The sequence below is a fragment of the Megalopta genalis genome, chromosome 2, assembly GCF_051020955.1.
Source record: "Megalopta genalis isolate 19385.01 chromosome 2, iyMegGena1_principal, whole genome shotgun sequence".
Taxonomy (NCBI): domain Eukaryota; kingdom Metazoa; phylum Arthropoda; class Insecta; order Hymenoptera; family Halictidae; genus Megalopta; species Megalopta genalis.
The window spans coordinates 28003494-28031440 of NC_135014.1; the positions used below are offsets into that span (position 1 = coordinate 28003494).

Consider the following 27947-nt stretch of genomic DNA (forward strand, 5'->3'; position numbering starts at 1 on the left):
CTTTCTCCCCCCTCCCTCTATCTTTCTCTGTCTTTTTCTCCCCTTTTCTCTCTCGCCTGCAACTCTGTAAGAACGTTCTCTCCGTGCTCTCTTTGCCGCGCTCCGATCGGTCCATCGATTAACCTTTACGATTAACTCGCCGTTAGAGACCGACTGCAGTTCTATCTACCTCCAGCGACGGCTGCAGCGGCGCATCCGTGCACCAGGTGCGCTGCAGCGATACCTGCAGCACTCCCAGAAAATCTGCGGAAATTCCCATTCGTAGATGTATCTTCGATCTTCCACCTGCTTTTGATCCTTGTTCCATTTCTTTTTTTTAACAATGAATCGGCGCCGGTTTCGCCGCCGAGATATTTTTCCCTGTTCGAGCGAAGGTTCGGAAGCTTCCCTGTATTTTTTGTTATACCGATCCATCTGCTGTTCTTTCGAAGAACGTCTTCGAGTTGTCGGCACTTCGCGGATGATAGGTCGAAAGCGACGACGACCTTCGCGCGTCATGGCCGCTCAATGAATGTTTTTTAGCCAGTTATCTGTTCGAGTTTCGCCGGCACAATATTTTTCCCCCGTTCGAGGAAACCTCGACGAACGAATCTGTATTTTTCGAACAATCGTTTTCACGTTCCATCGGGTTTGAACATTTTTTCGAAGTTCTCGATACCTTCCGAGCCTTCGCTGAAAGCCGTCGATCCTTCGCCGGACATCGTTCCTTAAATCATTTTTCTGGCTAGTTATCTCCTTAACTTCTGCAACCAAAATATTTTTCTCTGTTTAAGCGAAGCTTAAGGAATATTTCTATCTATTTTATATAATATTTCCATCGCTCGTTGCTGTTGAAAGAATTTTCGAAGTCGCCGGTGTATCATCGATTTCTAAAAATCGGCTGCAAAAAGGCAGACGAAACCCAGCCAGACTTCTTTGTAAAAAGATCTAGAGCTCCGATCCACGAAATGAAACTTAAAACTTAAAACTGCAGACCGAACGCGGAGGGAAAATTGCAGGATCGAGCAACGCTAACAATTCCCGACGGACATCGGGGCGCGCGAGAATTCCCGGCGGCAGTTTCCACGAAATCGCGGCGATTCATCTCGCCGGGAATTCAATCTCGGGAAAAGGCAGGCCGTCTTGTAATCCGATTAACTTCCTCCCCATTGTATTCGGTGTAATAACTTTCCACGGGTAAGATGGCGCGCGAGCCATCCGGTGTTCGCGGGGCTCCGTCGCGCTCTGCGTTACGATGCACCGCGATGTGCATCGCGATGCGCGAGCCGGCACGGCCGTCACGGGTCACGCGTGCAATCCCATCGCTCGCGAACCGAACAATACGGTTCCTAATTACAGGTGTACCTCGGTTCGAGGCTCCGAACCGCGAGACAGCAGCGAGTTTTTACGCGGTTCGCGCCTATAATCGACAGATCGTAACGCGTCGAACTAATGAAACGGTGTTGCAACGCTTTTGCGCGCGAACGACTCGCGTAAACAAGCATAATTACCAGCTGCTTTTCTCGCGAATCGCTCTTTCTCGGTCTGGACGATGAAGAAATTGCCGATCCCGTGTCCGGGAGCTCGCAATTCCCTTGATTGGGTGATAAAAGAGCGGACTTTTTTTTCTCATGATTTGTATTCTTCTTTGACTCGTCTTTTGGCCACGCCAGAAGCTTCGTAATTGTTAGATAATTAATATGAAGCGTGCGATAATAATGATACAGTTCGATGCAATTTTTCAGTGATCTGTAGGAGAGACATGGCAATATTTCTTACAATTTAACCCTTTGCCTTACGATTTAAGTTTCAAGAACGTGTGCCGCGAACAACAAGATCGTCGAGTTCTTTCACGGTTTCTCGAAACGTTTGAAGTTGTGCCGATAACTTTTTTAGAACTGAAACGATTCGAATTTAGATTTTTTAGATGACAGAGCGACCAGTTTGCTAGACCATAAGTAGGATGCTTTCTTTAAAGGTTGCTATTGCTTGATATGGGAAAAGAGAATAAAAAGCTCTTGTTTTTTAACTTCTTTATCTGAGCCTACAACGAAAATTTCAAAAATTTGTTTCGTAGATCTCGGTTATGCATGTTAAAAAAAAAATGTCCTCGTCTCTCAAACGTGATAATCATTTCTGGCTCGATTTTTGACCACATCTCTAAGACGCGATGATCATATCAGGCCTGACTTTTTTACCACGTCTCTTCGACGTTATAACCATTTCGAGCTCGATTATCTAACCACGTCTTTCAGACGTGATAATCATTTCTGACCTTATTTTTGACCACGTCTCTCAGACGCGGTGATCATATCAGGCCCGATCTTTTTACCACGTCTCTTAGACGTTACAACTATTTCGAGCTCGATTATCTGACCACGTCTTTCAGACGTGATAATCATTTCCGACCCGATTATCTGACCACGCCTCTCAGACGCGATGATCATATCAAGCCCGATTTTTAACCACGTCTCTCAGACGTTATCATCATTTCTGAGCCGATTACCTAGCCACGTCTCTCAGACGTGGTCGTACAGCAAAGGCTTAAAAAATATCCGATCAGCCGCGTCGCAAGACAGCGACTCGACGCTTCGATCGCCACGCCAACGATCCCAAAAATGACATAAAATCCTCGATGACATAAAACTGCAGCAAAGAAATTCTGCCGCGCTCCGAATCTTCCGCGTTTCCGTCATCCCCGCATTCCCGTTCGCCATTCTCTCTAGTCGTTCCACGTCGGCGAAGAATACGCATGCGTTCGCCAGTTTGCGGCCACCGAAGGCCGTCACGGGTCAGGAGCTCGCGTCTACTAGCCTGCGCCCGCTTCTACCCGCCCGTACCCGCCTCTCTCCGGCTCGCGCGCATTTTTCCCCGAGCTTCGGCCGAGCGCGTTCTGCCCGGCGAGCACACCAGCCTGCCCACCTGTCCTCTTTCACCGGCTCGGTGTTGGTTTCATTAGTCGACCGATAAGTCGGCTAACCGTGAGCCTCGCTATCGGCGGAACGCTTCCTGGTTCGGCGGCTATCCTCTCAGAGAGTAGCCTAACCGTGGCCGCTGTCGAATTATGCGGATCGCTCGATTGGGCTTGGTCGGATGCGCGGAATGTTCGCATGGGTGCGAATAACGGCATCGGCATTGCCGCCGGAGGAGCCTCTGGATGCATGTGCTGCGATGCGTGCAGCCGAGATCGAAGCGTTTCGATAGCCGACCGTTCTCTGCAACTTCCACGATCCCGGGGGGATGATCCTGCTAATCGGTGCACCGAGGACTATGCAACGGTTTCGCGGTGCACGAATCGACGCGGTCTCGTGGAAACCGATGTCTTATCACCTGTACGCGGAGAAAAGGTGGCTGGATTGACGAAGGTTAACCTTTTAGGCACTACGCGCCACTATAGTGGCTTTCGGGGATGTCATCTCTCTGGACGACGCGTCACTATAGTGGCTTGCTCTAGTAGCTCACTCGCTCATCGTTTGAACCAAATAATCGTCTTCGTATGCATTGTTTCGCACTTCTTTTGTCTTCACATCGATTTACAACGGTCTACAGGGTGTCCCAAAAATGTCTCGCAATCCGGAAACGGCTGGTTCCTCGGATCATTTGAAGCAACTTCTTCCTTTACAAAAATGTTCTCCGAGGCGCCGTTAACGAGTTATCAACGAAAAACAGTGACCAATAAGAATCGAGTACGGCTGGCGCGAGGCGGCCCAGCTAACCAGCGCGCGAAGCCCGGTTCCGCTCATTGGCTCGGTCGCCTCGCGCCAGCCGAGCTCGCCTCTCACTGGTCACTGTTTTTCGTTAATAACTCGTTAACGGTGCCTCGGAGAAAATTTTTGTAAAGGAAAAAGTTGCTTCAAATGGCCCGATGAACCCGCCACTTTCGGATTGCGAGACTCTGCCGTCCAGAGAGATAGCCTCGCGCAGAATTCAGCCGTACCTAAAAGGTTAAATTGACAAGGATATCTGAGATGAGGACGATTTGGAGAACAGTCTGCGATTAAAGTCATCGAGGTCGGAAGGGTTCGAAGTTCTGCGAGCAGTTGCGAAGACTTGAAGATACAGTAATGTCTCTCTAATTGACGCCCAGATTGACCACAAAAATGAACAATTTGGGAGAAAAGAGACGATTATTCGAGCCTTGCAGTTAGTTTTTTATAGTTGCTGATCGTCAACAATCATAAAAACGAGCCGCAAGCCTCGAATAATCGTATCTCCTCTTCCAAAATTGTCTATTTTTCTGCACAATTTGGGTGACAATTAGGGAGACATTACTGTATTCGGTACTGCAGAAAATCTGCGAGGCTGCTCCCAACCTTTACGGTAATTAATCGTCTTATAGCTTCCTTCCTTTATTAATATTGAATTGACATTGAATATTAATATTAATATAGTCATTTATATGGTCATTTAGTCCAGTTTTGAAAAAGTTATCACGTTTTAGAAGAGTACTCTCGCGTTCCACTTTTGGACCGCGACAGAACCTTCGCTCTAATTTCGAACAGCATCGTCCACAAGTTTCATCGGACCCTTCAGTCCAAAGCGCAGTCAACTACCCGGCCAATAGACAATAGCACGTTAGACAATAGCAATCGGCCACGGCGAACCCTCAATGTAGATCAACGGCAACGGGAGCCAACGGCAATCAGTGTGGCAACAGCAATCAGGTTTCGAGCGTCGAGGGAAGGAAGACTCGCAGAGGGGTGAAGCTAGAAAACGAAGAAAAGAAAAGAAAAGGGAAGAAGGAAAAAACACTCGGAAACACAATTAGAATGATCGAGGAAGAGGAGCGTGCTTTCGCGGCGAGAGCGAGAACAGCGACGGAATATTGAAAGGGGGTGGGGAACGAAGGGTGAACAGCGGAGGATAATAAAAGGAAGGGGGAGAGGTGAGCGAAGAAGAGACGATCCTGCCGCGCCACGTACGCTACCTCCATTACTTCGACATTATTATACCTGCAGCTGGATATCTCACGGCGGAATCTTCTTCGTTTTGTGCAGGGATGCTCTTGCATCCGGCGCGACCATTTTGTCGGTCTTGTTATTTCGACCGGTATTTATCCGCGAATCTATCGGTCCTGTTCGCGACACCAGCGTGCGTGGACGCGCGCGCAAATCGACCGGCATGTACCGCAATTATCGCTCATTAATATTCCCGGCAGATAACAGCGCGGCTTATCGTCGCCATCTCCGCGCGGATGCGGAGGAATTCCGCCGGAAATGCTCTCTCTTTCCATGGCGCCCTCTAGTTGCCCTTCTTTCATTTATGGGCACCTTCGATTTGCTCTCTCTCTCTCTCTCTCTCCCTCTCTCTCTCTCTCTCTCTCTCTGGGGACTCTCTATTTGCTCTCTTTCTCTCTCTCTCTCTATGGACAGACTCTCTCTCTCTCTCTCTCTCTCTCTCTCTCTCTCTCTCTCTCTCTGGGCACTCTCTATTTGCTCTCTTTTTCTCTCTATGGGCGCCCTGTCTTTGCTTTCTCTCTCTATATGGATGCCCTCTATTTGCTTTCTCTCTCTATGGGCGCCCTGTCTTTGCTTTCTCTCTCTATATGGGTGCCCTCTATTTGCTTTCTCTCTCTATGGGCACCCTTTATTTGCTCTCTCTCTCTTTCTTTCTTTCTCTTTCTCTCGCTCTTTCTCTCTGTCTCTCTCTGTCTCTTTCTTTCTATGTCTCTCTCTCTCTCTGTCCCTTCTCTCCCATTTCTCTCATTCTCTCCTCCTTATCTCTCATTTCCTCTCTTTCTCTCGGCGATCCGATCGGACGCTTGTCTCCTGGCCCGTCGCTTTGCGGCTCCGATAAGATCGGGGCTTTACCGGGTTGCCGGGTAAATTAGCGGCCGGCGTATACACGCGACAGGTGTTTGCCCGTTTTCTGTGTCCCTTTAGGTCCCTGGAATATTCCTATTGATTGTACGATCGGCCGCTGGGATCGCAGTTTCGAGGAACAAGGAAAGCGATCTTCTTCTTCTTCTTCTTCTGTCCTTCTGTCCGCGTTTCTGTTATGGATCACGGTTTTCCAACGGGATGCTGGATGGACAGATCTCCCGAGGCTCGCGTCGATTTGTCACAGTTGTCACGGATACCGAGGGATAATGGTCTTCCGAAAGATTATAGTGAAGAAAGATTATCTTCTCTTGACACTTTCTTCGGCAGCAACGCTACTTTATATCGACAATTTTGTGAAGTTATTCTGTTTCAATTTTTGTTGAAGACAATTGAGATTTTAATTTTTGTCTTTTCTCTTATTTGCTTCATAATTTTGTTAGAATTTGTTGTTGTTGCAGAGGCAGTTAATGTCATAAAATGTAATTTCTTTTGATCTTGAATTAAATAATTCAAGTAATACTAATTGAATTAAATATAATTGAAATAGAATAATTTTATGAAATTGTCAAGTGACAGAGTATAAAAGTATAAAAATATAAAAGTATAAAAGTATAAAGGTATAAAAATATGAAAGTATTGAAGTATATAAATATAAAAGTATTGAAGTATATAAAGTATAAAATTCTCTCGAAGTACAAGTAAACATTCTAAAATAAACAAAGTATAATCTTCTCTCAAGAGAAGATTATCTTCCTTCGGCATCATTTCTCGAAAGGCCAGTGTTCTTCGTCACCGAACCCGGTATTCCGAGAGCAGTAATTTACAAGAATCGATTATTTATCGGTCCCGTCTTGTTAACATTTTACGATCGCCTCGATTCGATATCAATGAACAGATTAAGCCGTCGAAACCGTGGACAAACGAGGGTCAACGAAGATAATTGGATCCTCCTCGAAGAAAATTTCTGGGAATAATAGTTTTCATCCTAAACGCGAGGATAATGAACGATAAAGGCGCAAGGTCTGCTATGCCTGGAATGAAAGTCCAGCTCGAAGAGAGTCTCGAGCGTCTCGGCACGACATCTCGCGTATCTGTCGAGCGTCGAGCGATATCGGGGTCTCTAATCTGTTCATTAGTCCTAATATATCGAGCTGCAGCCACCCACTCTTCATCAGATATTACTCGCCGTGTCATTCGGGCCCTCGTTTTACGACCTCGCTTGTCTCCAGGAAGATCGAGCGGGACGAAGACACGGAGATTAAACAATTCTGATGTTCGAGTTCCCAATTACGATAATTTTTAAAAATATCGTTCGACGCTATTTTTGACCAAAGTGACCGAAAAATATCTTCTAAAATTATCGTTTAACAATTTGTTTACAGGCAGTTCTCCAAATAGTTCCCTTAAAATCGAAGGTGAACAGTTAAGAATTCCTCAACAAAATTGTTCCAAAACTATAATCGTCCGCTCCATAATCCACGAAATTATCTCAATTAAGAGAGACGGAGTTTAAACAATTCTGCTATTTGAGTTCCCAATTACGATAATTTTTAAAATTAATAATAATATAAAATTAATAATATAATTATTTATATATATTATATTATTATTATATATATTAATATATTATTATTATATTATTATATGTTATATATATATTATATTATATTATATATAAATATATAATAATCGGCCTATCCATAATCCACGAAATTATTACAATTAACATAGCGCAACAAATTGGTCTGGAATTCTAATTGGAAACGAAACGTGCTTCGTTCGGACACAGTTCGATAATTGAAAGCTCGCTAAATAACACCGTCGTCGTTAAAATAGTCCAAAAACAGCCCCCTAAATTATCTTCAAAATTCCCTCAATTTTCCCTTTTCCTCGGTTAACTTCTCCAAACCGTTCGATCCAGCGGATCCGTGAAAATATCACGTGACGTACGGCGATCGGCGAACTATTCTAAAGCGAGCCACGCTGCCGGCGAACAAACAAACACTCATAAATTTCAAGAAACCGGCTATAGTTGCGAAACTTGGGGGTTAATTGAACAGTTTCGCCGCGGCGAACAGCCTCGGAAGCGATTCGATGCGAGGGAAGCGGTCGCACGGACGCGCGCACACCGACGACGGGGCCCGGTTTTCCCTGAAAAGTGTTTCGGGATCCCCTAATTGGGGACCGGCTCCCGCTAAACTTCCCCGCGATAAGGGAGCAAAGCGGCCGACGGTACGCCTGGAAGCCGGCAATCAGGGCGCCGAAGTTATCTTCGGATCGCTGCCAATCGTCGCTAGGTAATTGGATATAGGTTCGTATAATCGTCCCGCCTCCCCCCTCGCCGTCCCTCCTCGGGGCAACCCCGTTCGAAGTTAGGGCTCGGAATGTAATTAGTCAGAGGAGAGCAATCTTCGCGGAGGATCTACGGTCTCGCGGGTCTCGCGATTCTTCGGGATCCAGCGATCGCTGCCGAGCGAAAAAAGCCGACTTTTTATTTCATTTTATCGTTCTAATTTTATTTATTTGTCGTAGACTCGTTCAATAGTTTTCGCTGTTTCGCGTTCGATCTTTCTTAGTTTTCTCAGGAATATGCGAAGAATCGACGATTTATCGACGATTTATCGACGACTTTGAACATTTGCGAAGCGAAAATACTGTCGTTAATTAATGCCGAATAATTGGGTAATATTTTCGCGTGAACAAATATAATTTAAGCAGTTGATTAATCGGAAAATTCCAGGGAGGCGATGTTTCTCGACCGCTGAAAGGGTTATTAACATTAACGTATACATTAATATAAATATTAATATAGTGGACGAAAAAAACAGGAAAAATCAAATACTTATAAATGTTAAAAATGCAAATTGCTGCCGTGGAATTTTAATAAAATTATGAGCTATATAAATATTCTAAACATCTTGAAATTTGAGAATACTTTCCTGTTTTAATTAGCTTATAATTTTAATAAAGTTGTAAGCTATATAAATATTCTAAACATCTTGAAATTTGAGAATACTTTACTGTTTTAATTAGCTTATAATTTTAATAAAGTTGTAAGCTATATAAATATTCTAAACATCTTGAAATTTGAGAATACGTTCCTGTTTTAATTAGCTTATAGTTTTTAGTCTGTTATAATTAAGCTAATATTAGCTTATAGTCTGTTTTAATTATCTTATAGTTCTAATAAAGTTATAAGCTAATTAAAACAGAAAGATATTCTCAAATTTCAAGATGTTTAGAATATTTTGAAATTATAAGCTAACCGATTAAAAAAGATGCCCATATAATTGATCAACGTTCGAAAATCAAGCAGCGATGTCACCGCTCTCCTTTCAATTATTTTAACAATCGACATCTCTATACAAGAATCGAAGTGAATCAAATAAAATAAAAAAAAAATGAAAGCAGCTGCTAAAAATTGAAACACAAGCTTTTCGGAAGTGAACGAAGCTTTCGGATTAGCGAGCCGCGCGATACTCCGTCGTCCAAGATGTCGCGCGACGGACAATGATCGTTCTCGGACAGGAACGTATAGGATTCGCGTCGATCCCGATCGAAAGGATCGTCGTACGAAGGTACGAAGGTACGGTGTGTCGACGCATGTCGTAGGAAGGAATCGCGGGAGCAGGAAGAAGCCAAGACCTCACGAACGCATTAGATATACACGGCCGATTGGGGGGTGGCCTTAGATAGCATCGTCGGTGGCTGTGCACAAGGAGGGGGATGGTTTCTCTTCGATCTTTCTTTCCTTCTTTCCTACACTTTCCTTATTCCCTTCTTTCCTTCTTTCTTTCGCGGCGGAGGAGGCTCCCTTTGGCCCCCCATTTGAATAACACAAACGGAACGCTCGCGACAGTCACGAGAAGCCACACGAGGCGCGCGCGGAATTCTCGGGTCAGCTGAACTCCCGGCAACGGTGGACAAAAGCGACCACGGAAACGGTAACCGGTGTTCCGACCGATTCCCCGGCCGATTCGATCCTTGTTCCAGCTTCCTGTGTTGCCCCAGCGGCGGCCGGCAAACCGGCAATCATCCCCTAACACCGTCCCGACGCTTCGGTTTTATGCTCGTCTCGAAGCCGAAGCCGCAACTACGCTCGCCTACCGAGCCCGTTAGCTTCGGCTGAATCGCGGATTTAATGGACCGGTTAAAGTAGATCCGGACCAGGTGTCGCGATGCTCGAAACAGCGGTACGATGAGTTCTTTTTAATTGATGCCGAGATTCTGCGCGAAAATGGACGATTTGGGGAGACACGATTATTCGAGCATTGCAGCTCATTTTTGGAGTTGTCGATTGTCGATGATTATAAAACCGAGGCACGAGGCTCGAATAACAATCTAATCTCAGCAAATTAGGGAGAATCTACTGTATAGTTGATGATTTTCCTGGAAAAAATATGTTTATAATATTTGGGAAAAGGAGACAAGATTATTCGAGCATTGCAGCTCACTTTTGGAGTTGCCGATTGCTAACGATTATAAAACTGAGGCACGAGGCTCGAATAACAATCTAATCCCATCAAATCAAGGAGAATCTACTGTACATTCGATAATTTTCTTCGAAAAAATATATTTATAATATTTGGAAAAAGGAGGCACGATTATTCGAGCCTTGCAACTCATTTTTGGAGTTGCCGATTGTCGACGATTATAAAACTGAAGGCACGAGGCTCGAATAACAATCTAATCTCAGCAAATTAGGGAGAATCTACTGTATAGTTGATGATTTTTCTGGAAAAAATATGTTTATAATATTTGGAAAAAGGAGACGCGATTATTCGAGCATTGCAGCTCAGTTTTGGAGTTACCGATTGCTAATGATTATAAAACCGAGGCACAGGGCTCGAATAACAGCAATCTAATCCCATCAAATTAGGGAGAATCTACTGTATAGTTGATGATTTTCTTGGACAAAATATATCTATAATATTTGGAAAAAGGAGACACGATTATTCGAGCCTTGCGGCTCGTTTTTTACAGCCACCGATTTTCATCAACCATAGAACAGAAATATTGTTGAAATATCGAGCTCATAGACAAATCAATGTTAAATTGTATAGTTCTACCGATGCCCCGATCGCTCAATTATCGCGAAATTTTCCTCCCGTCTTGGCAATTAATCTACGAACACAGTTAAATTCTCCTCAATTTTCAGCTCGCGAACAGAAATGCATATAATTTAGGAAGAGAGACGATTATTCGAGGCTCGCAGCTTATTTTAGCAATTCCCTATGATCGACGCTTCTAAAACCGAGTTAATCGACCAACCGTATCCCCTCTACCCAAACTGTCGCGCTTTAGCGCGCAATCCTTGCGTCAATTAGAGAGAATCGATAGCACTCGGCACTCGAAAAATTCCATTGTCTCGGCGGACTCGCATGTCCGTCGCAGTTCTAACGGCCAGGATTTATGGTCGCCGGCCTGGAAAAGGTGTCACAAACGATCGAGACGAAAATCGGCCGTGCACCCGGTTCCCTGGGGGTCGTCGTTTTTCTCCCCCCCGAGGCGTTGCGCAACGAGCAGAGCGCAACGGGTTGCGCAAGGCTAGATCGAAAGATTTCGGTCCGCTTTGGTAACATTGTCCTGGGCGACGCACGTGCAGCCTGTCCGACGTGCACCACGCCTAGAAAGGAGCAGGCACGGACCAGTTTCAGAGATAGTATCGGCTAGGCGTCCGGCTCTAATGGGCCCCGGGGTATGTCGATCGGTCAGAAATCGGCCGGCACGCTCGTAACTCCCGGCTCCGCGCGGCTCGGCTCGGCTCGGCTCGCGGTTTCTTGCGGGGCCCGTTCGCTAAACAGCTCGCCAAAACGGGAGCAGAGCGACGCTTAGGCTGTCGTTCGAACCCTAGGAATTTAGGTGCAGAACGCGAGCGTTTTTCGCGGCGATCGGCGAGCCGACGAATCGTCTTTTCGAGAGCTCCGTTTCCTCTTCAGGGTCGCTTTTGAGACATTTCCGGCGCGCCAAAGGGTTGTCGATCAGGATCGAGACAATTCCTAACAGCGAAATTGTGGCATAATCACGCGCGAAAATTCCCTAGGAATTTAGGTGCAGAGCGCGACTGTTTTTCGCGGCGATCGGTGAGGCGAATCGTCTTTTCGAGAGCCCCGTTTCCTCTTCGCGAGTCGTTGTTGAGACGTTTCCGGCGCGCCGGAAAAAACTCCGTTCCGAGAAAGAACGGAGGCGCGATCGATCGCCGAGCCAATCAGGGCCAAAGCGATCGACGGACGCGATCGGTAGCCGGCCGATCGATCAACCGGCCGCGGGACGATCGATCACCCGGCCGGCGATCGATCGGCCGATCGACTTGCCGCGAACGCTAACGAACACCGTGCCCTCGGTTTTTTCTGTTCCAGCAAAAGGTGAAATTCTGGTTCGCGACCGGCGGCGCCGGATTCTGCATCAGCAGAGCATTGGCGCTGAAGATGACGCCTGTGGCTGGGTGAGTCTCGTCATTTTTTTTACGCCAACTGCGCGAAATCGATCTAACTCGCGGAAGAGCGTTCGCGCGAAAATCTGCTGCGGACGACATTTTCAGAATATCCTCGATTCGGTAGCATTTTTCGCGCGGATTCGAATTACGGGCGAATTCATCCGACACTTAATTCCGTCGACGATAAAGCAAATTCGCTTCTTATGAGAAACAAATTGGACACCCGTGTCCGATTCCCTTCAACATCGCGTACGCGAACCGCGGTAAAACATTCAGCTCGAAAGAGTTACAGTAATTTCTTCCAAATTCGCGGCGCTCAGATCGCGCACGAAAGATCGCGGCACCGGATCGGTCGCGATCGTAGATCAGGTTGCGTTGCGTTCGACTGTGTCGTTTGGCATGATTTCGCGACGATGAATCAGCGAACAGGACGGTTCCGAGCAGGAAGCAGAGAGACAAAAGGCGCGGCGGGCAGCCGCGCGCCGCCGAGTAAAAAGACCATAAATCGGGCGCCGTTGAAAAAAATGCTGCGCAGCGTTGTCGGACAAGCGCCGCCGCGACTCGTAAAAAGTCTACATTATCGTGCGGCGCACGATACAGCGGAGGCCGCGCCGGTTCTATCGGCGTTCGCCGAGTGCACGCAAGCGTAAAATAATATACGAAGCCCGGGATCACTATGGGACATTAAATCTCGCCGCGAAAAACTGGATCGGTTGATTTCTATCGTCGTGGATCGGCCGTCGCGCTCGATCGAGGGCGACCGCGGGGGGGACCGGGGGGGACCGGAGCGGGGCCAAGAACCGAGAACAAACACACGGCCGGCCACTGTGGACGACATAAATAATGATTTACGAGATGGGGGAGGGGCGGGCGAGCCCCGGGGCCCGACCCGAGCCCGACCCGAGCCAGGCCGGACCCGGCCGGACCCGTCCGGCCCGGCGAATTGCTTCTCGAGACGAACTTATTGATAATAACGCGCGCATAGCTCGCTGCGTCCCGATCAACAATTCTGATCGCGCGTCATTAACCCTTAAGTGGAGCGACTGGATCCGCCCGATCCGGGGCGCGTCTCTTATCTCTCTTCGACGGCTGCGAATCGTTTTATAAATCTCGGATAATTAACCGCGATCCGGCTCAAAGGATCGTACGCTGTCCGGCCGGACGATTATGTTGTTCGATCCGCCGCGATCTTCTTGTTAGCGTCGTTACCGATTCTATTGCCGCGATTATTTACGAGTTATGAGAGCGAACTCGTCCGTAGAAACGCGTGTATTTAATTAGCGCTGTCTGGCGAAGCGAAGGTTAAATTGTCCTGGTCGGTCTGCACATCGAGAAAGGTTTCTCTCGAGTTTTTAGACCTTCGAATTTTTACGAATTCGAACTTTAGTGCGATTTATGCTTCAATTTGGATAGCTTTCGATCGAATCGAGGCCGATTTCTCAGCTCGGATTCGGTGCCGATGTTTTTAAAGAAATAGAACGCTTCAGAGGAATGAGAATTTGATCGATGAATTCGATTCCGTCGATGAAAAACGCAATGCCGATACGATTCGATTCTTCTGTTTTCCGTTCGATTATTGGTATTTAGGGTTGGCAGATTCTAAAAATGTAGACGAAGCGATTTCTCGACGAACGTACGCATTCCTGAAAATCCATCGATCCTGCAGCAGTTCTAAAAAATTAATTAATACTCTACAAAGTTTACGGAAGGACCGAGAACAATTTATTATTTTATTGAACAACGTTCGGCAAGAATTTAGAAACTGGAATAATATATAATATCGATTATGATAATTCATGGTACAGTCATCTATTCGCTAAATAAACTATCTAGTTTACAGCAAGATGTTCTAAAAAATTAGTTAATGCTCCACAAAGTTTACAGAAGGACCGAGAACAATTTTCATTGAACAACGTTTGACAAGAATTTAGAAACTAGAATAATATATAATATCGATTATAATAATTCATGGTACAGTCATCTATTCGCTAAATAAACTATCTAGTTTACAGCAAGATATTCTAAAAAATTAATTAATACTCCACAAAGTTTATAGAATGACTGAAAACAATTTTCATAGAACAACGTCCGGCAAGAATTTAGGAGCTAGAATAATATCTAATATCGATTACAATAATTCATGGAACAATCATCCATTCGCTAAATAAACTATCCAGTTTAAAGCATCGATAAATAAGTTCGCGAGAAAAAAATAACACATAAAAATTCCGAGTTTAATTTCCGAACGGAATTGAACTCAGCTTTATAATTCGTGCTTCGACGCAAAGCCCCGGAACTTTCGCGCGAATTTTCTAGAAAAATTCTGCATTTATAACGAAGACCTGCTCTCTTAACGAACAGGATCGCGCGAGAACGATCGCATAATAATAATAATAATAATAATTTCGATCCAATTTGAATTTCCAAGCAGATCGAGATCGTCGAGCACGTCGCGCGAGCATCGCGTCGGATCGGCGATTCGCGTCTCCACTCGCGGCCGGAGAAACAGCGTCGGACACGAAACGAGCAAGGCGATTCGAGTGAAACTTAATCTGTAGGAAACCGGGCCTAATAACAGAACGCGTGCTGCCGTCCCGGCGAGAGAGCCGGGATGACTAAGAAATAATCATGATCGAGCGAAGGCGGTCTTGCAACTTTCTACCTCAATAATTTCATCGGCCGGCTAAAGAGAAGAGAACGAGCGACCGGCATGTCGAATCATTAACAGGCAGGTAATCTCGAATCGAGGAAAACGATTAATCGGGGTCCTGGTCGTTCGACATCCTCGTGGATGAGTCGGCGCATGTTCGCGATGGGGGCTACTTTGCGCGACGCCGGCCTCCGGCCAGGTAGGAACGGAAACCACGTGGTACACGCGGCAACAGGAAGAGCACGGTTTCGAGGAACGTTCGTACGCTTTGCTCGTTTTCACGACGCTCCTTCGGGTCTTCTTGTTGCCGCCCGTCACTCCGGCCAGATTTATTGGCTCGAAGCGACTGCAAAAAGCCGCGATTTCGCTTCTCTCTCTCTCTCGCGCGCGCATTTTTTACGATTCGCAAATTATCCGATTCCTGTTACTTAGCGCGTCGGGGCATCGAAATTGCGAACGTCCTGCCGTGCTATCGTCTGCTAGAGTTTCGTTTAATCGCTGTGAACGCGAACTGCGGTGTATAATGTTTCATCGAAAAGCATTCGAGAAGCGCGACGTCGAACGAGAGACCGATTGTGGGAGACGCCGATAGGGCGACGATAAATTGTAATTAATAATTGTTAATACCGCGAGATGATCGCGTGAAATGATTTTTTATTTATTGATTTCTGCAAAATCTGAGAAATAATGGTATGATGATTTTTATTCGAATTCAACTTTTGCGAGAAAGTCATAGCACGGGAAAATCTTGGATAAAAATTGGCCCACTTTGACGGACGATAACTTCGCGAAAAATTATCGCAGGACGATGATCTTTTCTCTAAATTAAAGCTCGAAACCTCTGCTTTAAGACAATGTATCTGAATGTTAAGTTTGACGCATCCTCGCCACTGTGACGCTTTAAATGCGAGGCGATGCGTGTCATATTGAAAAATCGACTTCGGATTTTTTAAAATCAGAGAAAGCTTCGCAGTGCAAAGGGTTAAATCGTCGATATAATTACATAGCTCGAAGAGTTATCAAATCGATGATAAAAGCGAACAGCAAAGGCTCCGCCTCCGATATCGAAACGTAACAACGAAACCAGCGCGCGCCTAATCGCCGGTTTTTCGACGGACGATAACTTCGCGAAAAATTATCGCAGGAGGATGATTTTTTTTCTAAATTAAAGCTCGAAACCTCTGCTTTAAGACAACATACCTGAATGTTAAGTTTGACGCATCCTCGCCACTGTGACGCTTTAAATGCGAGGCGATGCGTGTCATATCGAAAAATCGACTTCGGATTTTTTAAAATCAGAGAAAGCTTCGCAATGCAAAGGGTTAAATCGTCGATATAATTACACAGCTCGAAGAGTTATCAAATCGATGATAAAAGCGAACAGCAAAGGCTCCGCCTCCGATGACACAGGCGCGCGCGCCTAATCGCCGGTTTTTCGATCAATTTCGCGAGTTCCGCGCCGAACGCATCGTCCCGAGGGTAACGAATGGACAACGGGCAAAAAGCCCGGCCACCTGGGGGGGCTTTCGAATCGTCGAACAACGATCTCTCGGGTGGCCCCCTTCCACCAAGTTTCCCAAGTCGTTCTTGTCCACCGCGGCTTATACACACGGTGTCCCGGCATTATCCTGCCTCCTGTACGCTCGTTCGTTTCGTGTTGCAACACGTCCGCGGAACAACAACGGGCCACGGCCACGTTCGACGACTGCAGGTGATGAAGGGGCCCACGGGAGAGGAAAGGAGTGGCAAGTGCATCGAACCGCTTTCTCATTCAGGGACGTCGCCATTCTGTCCCCCCCTCGCCCCTTTCTCCTTTCCGCGCGACTCGATTCAAGACTATCCGATGCTCCACTTTTTCACCCCCCCGGTCCCTCCGCTTCCTCTTCGCCGGCGGGGCACGACACGGAAAATGGACGCGAAAAGACGAGCGATATAAAATTGCGAAGTTGAACTCGGTAAATTAACCCTTTGCACTCGAAGCTGTTTTAATTGTAATTATAAAATGATTTTTCTAACTTATAGTGTTCCTGTTTTATATGAGAAAATGCGTTTTATGCGTGTGAAATTGATTCCTGGGACTCGCACAACGATTACAAATTAAATTACAAAATTAAATTACACTCTTAATAATTTTTTAAATGGGAACTTTGTTAGCATCAAAATTATCTTAAAAGGTGATACGACAAGTTTTAGTGGTGCCTCGGAGTCACCACTCGAGTGCAAAGGGTTAATCTTCGGGTTAAGCTTAATTCTTCGACAATTTGGGAAGAGGAGATACGATTATTCGAGCCTTTCGGTTTGTTTTTATAGTTATAAATTGTCAACAATTATAAAAACAAGCCGCAAGGCTCTGGTAATAATTGTATCTTTTCTTCCCAAATTCTCCATTTTTGTGGACAATCTGAACGTCAGTAAGGGAGACATTTCTGTACCTTTCGCTTTGCTGCCTGTTCTTAACAGATTTTTATTTTCATTTTGTTCTCGTTTTTTAGCATTATTAACGCATTACCCGCCGCGATTCAAAAGTACAAAGAAGAGAAATTAAATTTAGATAATTAATTTCAATTTGAAGTTTTACAACGATTTAGAAGGAAATAGCGGGAATTTTTAATACTTTCATAGAGCACGTGATATAGTCTCACTATTTTAATGCCCGTAGTTTATTCAGAAGTTGCAATTTGTAAAAGAAAAACATTTGAAAAAGTGTCCCAAAAATTTAACATTGGCGAATAATAGGCTAAATTCGCCTAAATAGCCCAAATAACCTATCTACCGTGTTATAGTACAGAAAAGTACAGTCATCTGTGCTCGAATAATTAAATATTAACAAGAAGAAAAGACCGAGCCTCGTTTCGCCTCGAAACACGCCAAGGGATCCTCTCGATGATGATCGAGAACCCGAAACGGCACCGTTCGAGGCATCGAATAGAACGAGCTCTCCGACGGGCGGTGAATGATTAAAATGATAAATTGAACGTGCCTCTCGTCTCTTCCTGGTCGGGAGCGCATCTGCGGCGATTTCACGTGACAACTTCTAACGGCGAAATTGCGGCATAATCACGCGTGAAAATTCGCTTGTACGAACGCGGGGAGTGTTAAGTAATTGATTTTTTTTTCTTCTGCTTTCGAGCGGGTCGCGCCGCGCGTCCCGAGCAATATTTCCGCCGATGATGGCCCATTACCCGGAGCATTTCGTGATTAATGACGCGCGGCGATGGACTGCCGATCGTATGGCAGCCAGCAGCAACAGCAACAGCAACAGCAGCGGCCAGCAGCATCGCTCGCCGTTCGCCATTTTCATGCCGAGGCTGCCGTTCGTTATTTACGCCGTGGTCTCCACGGCTCATAACGGTGCACTGAAAGCTGCCACGGCCGATCGTAACTCCCGGTGATTTTCTATTATCGCCGCCTCCTATCGCGGACCTTATTAATAGCCGAAAAAATCGGTTTACGGTTTCTCCGTTGGCCGGCAGGCCGCTTCCTGCTCCGCGCGGCACACCGCGCGCGCCGCGCGCCGTTTCTCCGCGCGCGGAACAATGTCCTCGCGCCCCATCCTTGCTCCTTATCCTAACCGCAATCTTCGCCTCGCGCTGCGTTCCCCCCTCCGAACAACGTTACTTGTTACTTTCTTCGAGTGCGCTGGAATCGTACCGGCCCTAATGGCGATGCTAATTAGCCCCCTCCCCCTCCCCGACTTAGAATCTTCCCCTCGGGACCTGGGAAGCGGAGCCGATACCTCGGAACTTTGCTCTAACGGTTGGCGACCTGGGCAACATCGATAACGGGGGATCGGGAGCGGGGAGACCTTGAGGAAGAATGATTTCTCGGATTTCCGGGGTGTTTTCTTCGAGAAGTCGATCGCTGTGGAATTTAATTGTATTTGTTTATTTTTATTTATTTAGTCTTTAATGGTCAAAGTACTTCATTACGGAGATAATGATAATGATGATTTTATCGATCGATGAGTTAACCCTTCGTTACGGTGAACTTGACTAATAGAGTCAAGGAAGAAAGAAAATGCAATGACTTGGAACTAAGAACTTAAATATGATGATAAATGATATAAATGAATATATGAATGATAATGTGATATCAATCGAAATAGAATTGAAATCGAAGCAGAATTGTAATCGAAATAGAATTCAAGTCGAAATAAAATTCAAATCGAAATAGAATTGAAATCGAAATAGAATTCAATTCGAAATGAAATTCAAATTGAAACAGAATTCAAATCGAAACAGAATTGAAATCGAAATAGAATTCAAGTCGAAATACAATTCATATTCGAAATAGAATTCAAATCGAAACAGAATTCAAGTCGAAATAAAATTCAGATCGAAATAGAATTGAAATCGAAATAGAATTCAATTCGAAATAAAATTCAAACTGAAACAGAATTCGAATCGAAACATAATTCAAATTGAAACAGAATTCAAATCGAAACAGAATTCAAATCGAAACAGAATTGAAATCGAAACAGAATTCAAATCAAAACAGAATTGAAATCGAAACAGAATTCAAATCGAAACAAAATCCAATTCGAAACAGAATTCAAATCGAAACAGAATCCAATTCGAAACAGAATTCGATCGTGACCCGCGATCGGATCCGACGGTACCGATGCGAAGGAAGAGCTGTCCGCGCGAATCAGTGGTATCCAGACGTTCGAAAGTAAGGAAGATGCGACAGGTAGACGTTTTGTTGCGCAATTAATTGATGCGTATCGACAGGTTGGAAGCTCGATTGCGATTAATAGCGTGGACGGAACTCGAAGAATTTTTCGATGTATCGGTAGTCGATCGAGCGCGACGAGGAGAGACAACGACTGGTTCTGGTGGTTCTCCCGGAGATGGGTCTTAATTAACGACGAACGCAACAGGTCTGGTCACAATGGGCCTGCGGAGGCTGATTGCCACCCACGTGCACGCACGACCGCAGGAAACTCGATTCCGCATGGGCAATATATCTCTGTTTCTATCATTTCCTTGTTACGGGGCTTAACGACCGTACAGGAACCGACCCGGAGGCTTGAATTTCGATCTGGTTCCTCTTTTGCTCGCCTCGAATCGCACCCACTCCTCCCCTCTCCCCCTCAGCCTCGATCGCCTCTATTTTGATTAACGGCCGTCGCGATTTCCATTCGCGTTTCTTCGACGCCGAGAATTAATTGCTCGAACAAATCAGCGCCGCGAGTCTCTCAATGCGAGACAGCTTCCCGTTCTTCTGCTCTCTAAAAATCGCGGAGATTTATTTGAACACGGAAATCAAGGTTAGCTGGATCACTGGATCCAATTACTGAGCGGCGAACGATTCCTGCGCCTTCGGTCTGCTTTTTCCGACGTAATTAACTTTATATTCGTCGAATACGATAAATATGGTACATTTTTTCGTTCTATTGTTTTGTTTATTTCTTAATAGAAAAATGGAGTATTATTCGGTAAATATATATAGTTGATTATTCTCGAGAACAAATCGAAGCCACGGGAATTTGCTATTAAGAATTGTTGTATTATAATTATATTATTAATATTATAATATATTATAACATATTATATATTATAATAATTATAATATTATAATTATATTATTATAATTATAATATGAATAATATTATTACAACTTATATTAATAATTTTTCTATTTTAATATGATTATTAAATATTTTTATTCTATTATTTCGTTTACTTTTTAATAACAACAAATTGAATACGCCTCATTCGATAAAGTTTGAATATGCTCGGAAACGGACCAAAGGCACAGCAATTGGTCAATCGATAGCAACCGCGGCTTGACATAACCTTATTGGTCTGTTTTCGAAAGATGTTACGCGGTTCTCATCGAGCGGCACGTGTTTGGATATTTAAAGAACCCTCGATCCCCTTTCGACGCCTCGGATTTTCCCATGCTTCCTCGAGGAAATTCCCAGCTTTTTCTGTCCACGGAATTAGATCCCCCGATGCATCTCTTCCTCGTCGCGACGATGAACGCGCTGTCGACAGGCCTGGAAAAACGTTAACACCACGGGGAACGAGATTTATGAAGCTTCGATTATTTCCTGGGCAAGCTGAACCGAGCAGTAAAAGTGGAACAGATTGCCATCTCTCTTAGATTGCCATAAAAATGACGAAATGTTATTTAGAATCTGCAGTGTTTCATTTATCGGTATGATAATAATAATAATAATTTTCTAGGGGTGTTTATTGCGAGGGAAAATCTTCGACAAGATCCCCTAAATGATAATAACAATAATAATAACAACAGCAATAGTAATAACGATAATAATAATAGTAATAATAATAATAATAATTTTTTAGGGGTGTTTATTGCGGGGGAAAATCTTCGACAAGATCCCCTAAACGATAATAACAATAATAATAACAACAGCAATAGTAATAACGATAATAATAATAGTAATAATAATAATAATAATATATATATTATTATTATTAATATTATAATATATATTAATTATAATTATTATATATTATTATTATTATTAATATTATAATATATATTAATTATAATTATTATATATTATTATTATTATTAATATTATAATATATATTAATATGATATATATTAATTATAATTATTATATATTATTATATATATATAACGAGATGGACACTTTGTTATACAATAAAAAATATAATAACAATTAAATAGCGTGCAGAGAAGAAACAAAGAATGTTGATGCAGTAATTCGAGCTTACTAAAATTATCGAAGAATACAAAAATATATCGCCAATCACAATAAATAATAAATACATTCGTCGAAAATAAATGATCAATTTTTCGCAGTACGATATTTCCGTAGTTCGTTAATCAGCCCCGACTTCGAGCACGGTTCCCCTTTTCATGTATGAACGGCTCGCACCCTGTACAAATAAAACGAGCGAGATGAAAAATAAAAGAAAAAAGGGGGAAAAAAAAGAAAAAAGAAAAAGAATCGTCACGAGTCGGACTCGGTCCAATTAAAGGGCAAAGGGTGCGCGTGTCTTTCGGGGATCGAAGCCTGCGGATTTTCGTGCCGGCGCACCGGTATGCGGCGCGTCGTCCCCGGGATCTATAGATCACCGGATCGGCCGGCCACGTACACGTATACGCAGGAATGCCCAAATTGGTTTCACGAGCCGCGGGTTTATAGACGTACAGGGCCGCGATCGCGCAGAGGAATTCAATTAGGCGAGCAATAATGGAATCAAAGAGATCCTCGAACGCGAGCTTCTCTCTCTCTCTCTCTCTCTCTCTTGTTGGAACCCCTCATCCTCCCCCCCGTCGCCCCCGCACCCACCGCCATCTTTTTTCTGCCGTTCGATCCGTGGGATTTCGACGACGCGGCGTTCGTCTTATTTCGATCGATCTCGCAGGGGCCAGATGAATGACGAATTTATAGCTCGAATCGGCAATAAAGTTTCTTTAAAACCGCGATCCTCCTTCGAAGCGAGCGCTTATTTATTTTTAGATCGCTGAAATTACGAAGATTCTGCCTTAATACTAGAATTATCGAAGCCTAAACGCGACTAATGTATATTGTTTTATAACAATGCCAAGACTGGATTTATTTCAATTGTGTACGATTTGTGTTGTAATATATACTTCGATAAGAAAAAGTGTACCTAAAAGTTTCTGCTAGAAGTATTCTTATAATATTTTAATATTTTAATAGTTTTATATTTTTATATTTTAATATTTTAACATTTTAGTATTTTAATAGTATTATATTTTTATATTTTTATATTTTAGTATTTTAATATTTTAATATATTTTAATACTTTAATACTTTAATATTTTAATATTTTAATATTTAAAATCAGAAACCAGTAATTTCGATTGGTTTGGCAATTCTACTTTCAAGAAAATAATAATAATAACAAATAATGATAATAACAATATAATAATCACAGCGAATAGACCAGATATCACACTTATGCACAAAATAAATAGATCCACACTTAATAAAAGACACATAATAAAAATAGCCTAGAGTCCGAATACAAATTCAGTCTCGTCGTAATTGCAAAGAAAATTGATCGAAACCGCGTTACGAACCGCAGAATTAATCCGCCGACGTTTGCCGGCGAGAAAGAACGAACCGATAACGCTGCTGCGTGATCGTTGATTTTATTGTCCGGATAAAAGTCGTGGCTCGTAAAGCGCACGTCTCAATTCCGGCGGAGCGGTAACGACGTCCGGCATTCATGCGTCTTCGCGGCGATCGATATCGATCCGTCGTGTCTTCGCGAAGGATCGAGAGAAGGGCCCGCGGGGGGGAGGAGGGAGGAGAACGGGGTGCGCAGCGTGCGGCACACCGCGTTGCGGCTCCCGGGGGTTTCCTTCCATTTCTGATCGGGAACGATCTCCGGCCACGATCCGGCAACGAATGAAGTGGCGGTACGTGTTCACGATCCCGGCCGATAGTTTCATCCGGATGGTCGATCGCGATATCGATAGACAGGGCTCCGGAGACAAGCGTCAGGATCCCTTTGAGGATCGCCTCGTTTCTGCCGCGACGAGGAGACTTCATTCTGTCGGTGGGTCTCGACGTGTCCCCCGGAGACTCGAAATATCGCCTTCCTTAGGCGTCCACGGCCGCGCTTTGTAATTGGAAAACCCGACCGGTGGTATACGCGACCGATTGCTCCCGGAACCGCCGGTAATGCCTCCGTAATTGTCGCGACTGTTTCTACGAAAAATTTACTGCGACGGATAGAGATTCGCTCGGAATCGCTCGGGAAGCCTTCGAGATCCTGGGGACACGAAATGGCAGTAATGTCTCTCTGACTGACGCCTCGGATCGTGCATAAAAATGGACAATTTTGGGAAGAGGAGATACGATTGTTCGAGCCTTGCGGCTCGTTTTTATGATTGTGGACAATTCGTAACTGTAAAAACGAACTATAAGGCTTGAATTATCGTATCGCCTCTTCCCAAAAATTGTCCATTTTTGTGGACAATCTGAGCGTCAATTGGAGCAGACATTACTGCAAAAAGGGAAATTGGGAGAATTTGGTGGTGGAAGTAATTTATTTAGCATCGACGGCTGAATGCACTTTTAATTTCTCTATAAAGATCGAACGGAGTGATAGTAATAAGAAGAAATAAAATAAATAAATAAATAATAATAAATAATAATAATAATAATAATAGGTAGAATTGTAGCAATGGCGTAGCAATAATGAAATAATAATAATGGTTAAATTTGCTCTTAAAATTGCTCGCAAACCAGAGAGGAAATCCTCTGAGAACTCGCAAGAAGAACAATAATAGTAATAATAATAATAATAATAATAATAATAATAATAATAATAATAATAATAACAATAGGTAGAATTGTGGTAATAACGTAGTAATAATGAAATAATAATAATGGTTAAATTTGCTCTTAAAAAACATGTTAAGAACAGGTATCAAAGCAAAAACAGTGGCAGGCGTTACCATTGTTAGACAGCGGATTTTATGCACTTATTACAAGTTAATCTACAATAACTTTATAATTTTGCTTCACATTTTAGCAGGCGTGGACTATATTCTCAGCCATAAGTCACAATTATCAAAACTCTTTAGATAGCCAATGGCCGCCACTTTTTGCACAGGACGAGTATACTCGTCGATCACAGCTAACCGTGTTATTATTTTCCTATTCTATGATCACAGTCCTATTATTATAAACATAGCTAATCGATCTCGCGATCCCCCCGCGATCTCTAACCCGCTCAACTATTATTATCGATTAATGAAAGAAGAAGAAAGAACAAGAAGAAGAAGAAAAATCGGAGATTAAAATTTGTTATAAACCACATTCCCCTCCCGGGTTCGTTTCCGGTGGCGCGAGGCTCGCCGGGAATGCCCGTGTTCGGGAGGAAACACCGTCGAGAAGGGCGAAAGGGGGAAGGGAGGGAGGGTATCAGCGAAATCTGTCCCGGGTTATTTAGCGCCGGGGACGAAGACGGAAAGCTGCGAGGGGGCAAAGGCGGGAGGAGTGGTAGTCGTCGCCTCCCCCCTCGCCCCCTTTGTTGTAACCCCGAAATTTCGATTTCGTCGTGGCCCTTAGGTATTTTAACGAGGCCGATATTCCGTGTCGGCGGTGCCGAAAGGACGACGCGGGACGACGGAGCGGCGACAACCAGCGCCACGAGGATCCACGAGGGGAGGAGCAGGCGAAAAAAGGATCGCAGGTCCTCCCCGGGGGGGAAGAGGGCGTTCGCTGGCCAATGCGGGGAGAAAGAGGGTACGCGATTTCGGGACTAATCTGGCCAATTAAAAAGACCCGAACGGGAGAGAGCGACTGGCCTACGGATTCGAGAATCCGCCGATGGTATTCGCTAATGAATCCTCTCCGCTCCGCGCTGCTCCGCTTCGGCTATCCGCGTTTCGATTCCTTAGGCGTCCGCGGCCTCATTTTCGCGGCCCCGCCGTTTCGGTCCCCTTTTTTCGCCGCGGCTCTCTCTAGCCGATCGGACTCGAGCCTCGGACTCTCGGCCCGGCCCGGCCCGACCCGACTCGAGTCTCCTGGAAAACGTTAATTAGGAGTGGCCCGTGGTGTCCTGCGTACGCAAACGGATTCCTGCTAATTGGACGCGCATAGCCCGGAAATTTTCGGCCCTCGCCGACGCGCGGGACCGGAGCGTGAGAAAATCGGCCGTTCGCCGGGAGGGGGGAGAGAATCCTCGAGGGAGTAAGAAATTGTTTACGCTATTCCTGCTGCGGCCGCGCGCGTTTTAGGGGACCCTGGTCCCCCCTCCGACCTCGTGGGGGGAGCGTTTCTCGTGGGCCAGAAACGTCGCGAAACGGACGGGCTTATTGATCGATCGCGACAGAGATTTTTGCGAGCGACCACGCGCTCTTTCGTTCGACGATCGCCGGAATTGTCGGACGCGTTGTCCGGTCTGCACAGAATTTTTGGGATTCCTTGACCCGCGGCGAAAGGAACCGGGCTTTTACTTTCACTGTTTTACGCTTGATGTTGCAAGAATTGTCGAACGAAAGTATATGAGCCATTATGTCAGACTGGCGGATCTTTATGCGATGTAACAATTTTTCCGGTACGATTGCAAGAAACAGAGATTAAACGAGGATAAATTGCTTCGTTTAACCCTTTGAATTCGACTGGCGACTCAGACTCGTCACTTAAAATTGTTATATAACGTTTCGGAGTAATTTTAACATCGTCAGATTTGTTTTCATCTTAAAATCTGTTAAGAGTGTAATCTTTTTCACGAGTCACGATATGCAATTACATATATATGAAATGCATTTAACCCTTTGCACTCGAGTGGTGACTCTGAGGCATCACTTAAAATTGTTATATAACGTTTCGGAGTCATTTTAATATCGTCAAATTTGTTTTCATCTTAAAAACTGTTGAAAGTGTAATTTTTTTCACGAGTCACAATATGCAATTTCATATATATATAATGCATTTAACCCTTTGCACTCGAGTGATGACTCTGAGGCACCACCGAAATTGTTACATCACGTTCCAAGATAATTTTTATATGAACGAAGTTTAGATTTAAAAAATTGTCGAAAGTGTAACTGTTGTACGAGCCGCCATAAAACTCAATTTCATATGCATAAATGCATAAAATGCACTTCGTCACATAAAATGGAAATACTTGTAAGTCGGAGAAATTATTTTTGATTTACAGTTAAACGGCTTCGAGCGCAAACGGGTTAACTCGTGCAAAATGAAAATACCGTAATAGTTTCAGAGAAACTATTTTTTAATTCAGAGTTAAAACGTCTTCGAAGAGACATCTGTTGACAGATGTCTGCAAAGGGTTAATTAGCTCGACGAGTTGCAACGATCGCAGAGAAACGCGATAAATTCTCCCCAATCTTTCTTCAGCTTGTAAACAAAAATTCCTCGCGGCTCGTTTCTATAATCGCCGATTGTCGACGATTTACAAAAACGAGGCGCAACGCACGAATAATCGTGCCTGCTCCCCCCAAATTGTCCACTTTCGTGCAGAATCCGAGCGTCAATTAGGGAGAATTTACTGCAGTAGTTAGTGCTGCGGCCGCGGCGTATATATGCTCCTGGAACGACTTTCTAGCTGAATTTAGCTGCGATTTTAGAGAAAGGAAAGTGGTAGGTCGCTTCTCCTTTTCTTTTTTTTTCCAGTGCGCCAGGGGACTTTCACAAAGCGGACAGTGGACTCGGGAGATTTGAACAGTTCTCCGGTCTCTCGGTCACTTTGTTTTCGCTATCCGAGTGCACCTGCGCTCTTCCACCCGGTTTTCTTAACGGTCGCGGGGCCCCCTCGTTGCATTGCAAATGCAACGAGGAGTGTGCGCGACCTAGCCTAACGAGCTTACTTTCCGTGCAGGCTTATGATTTCTCTTTCTCTCTCTCTCGCTCTCTCTTTTTTTTCTGTCTCTGTGTCTGGCGGCTACTCGTTCATCCCTCTAATTCGAGACTTCCGATCCTGAAATCGTTTAAGCCCGTCCTGCGGCGATGCATCATTCGATGCACCGACGTTAATCATTCTGTTAATATAATTTTTGAGATTCGTCTGGATTGGACGAATAGGATTTACGGAATAAAATCGAAATAATATTATAAATTATAGATATTTTCATGCTGCATACAAGGAGTACGATTGTTTTACGCTAAAAGTATGCGACGCGTTTTCGCCGAGAATAACAAGACGGGATTTATTTAAACTTCTCTCGCTATTTTTACTACGAATCTATCTACGATACAAAGTCTTTATAATTTTAAGAATCTTAATACGAAGAAAACCGGTCGTTTTGACAGACAGGTCTGCGGGTCTGCTGTTAATAGATTCTGAAAAATTATGGTCTAGCAGGCGCACAGAAGGCGCAGTAATTGGTTCCTCTCGGTGTGAATAGTTCGGGAAGAATTCGATTCGACTCGGATCGCACAAAAATTTCGGGAAAGAGCCGCGAGAAGAGCGTCGGAGAGGCCAAGAGAGAAAGAGAGAGAGAGAGAGATGGGGGCCAAGAAAGAGAGAGAGACGGGGGCCAAGAGAGAGAGAGAGAGAGAGACAGCGAGAGGGCGAGAAAGAGACGGGGACCAAGAGAGAGAGAGGCC

At 44.5% G+C, this 27947-nt stretch overlaps 1 protein-coding gene across 1 annotated transcript in view; it reads left to right on the forward strand.

The window, feature by feature from the left end:
• The window catches only part of fng (Fringe glycosyltransferase), a 127224-nt gene that overhangs the window by 80882 nt on the left and 18395 nt on the right, over nucleotides 1-27947 (forward strand). Inside the window, exon 6 of the mRNA XM_033486899.2 lies at nucleotides 12161-12246. Coding sequence (XP_033342790.1) covers nucleotides 12161-12246 — 86 coding nt within the window. The remainder of the gene's footprint in view (nucleotides 1-12160; nucleotides 12247-27947) is intronic.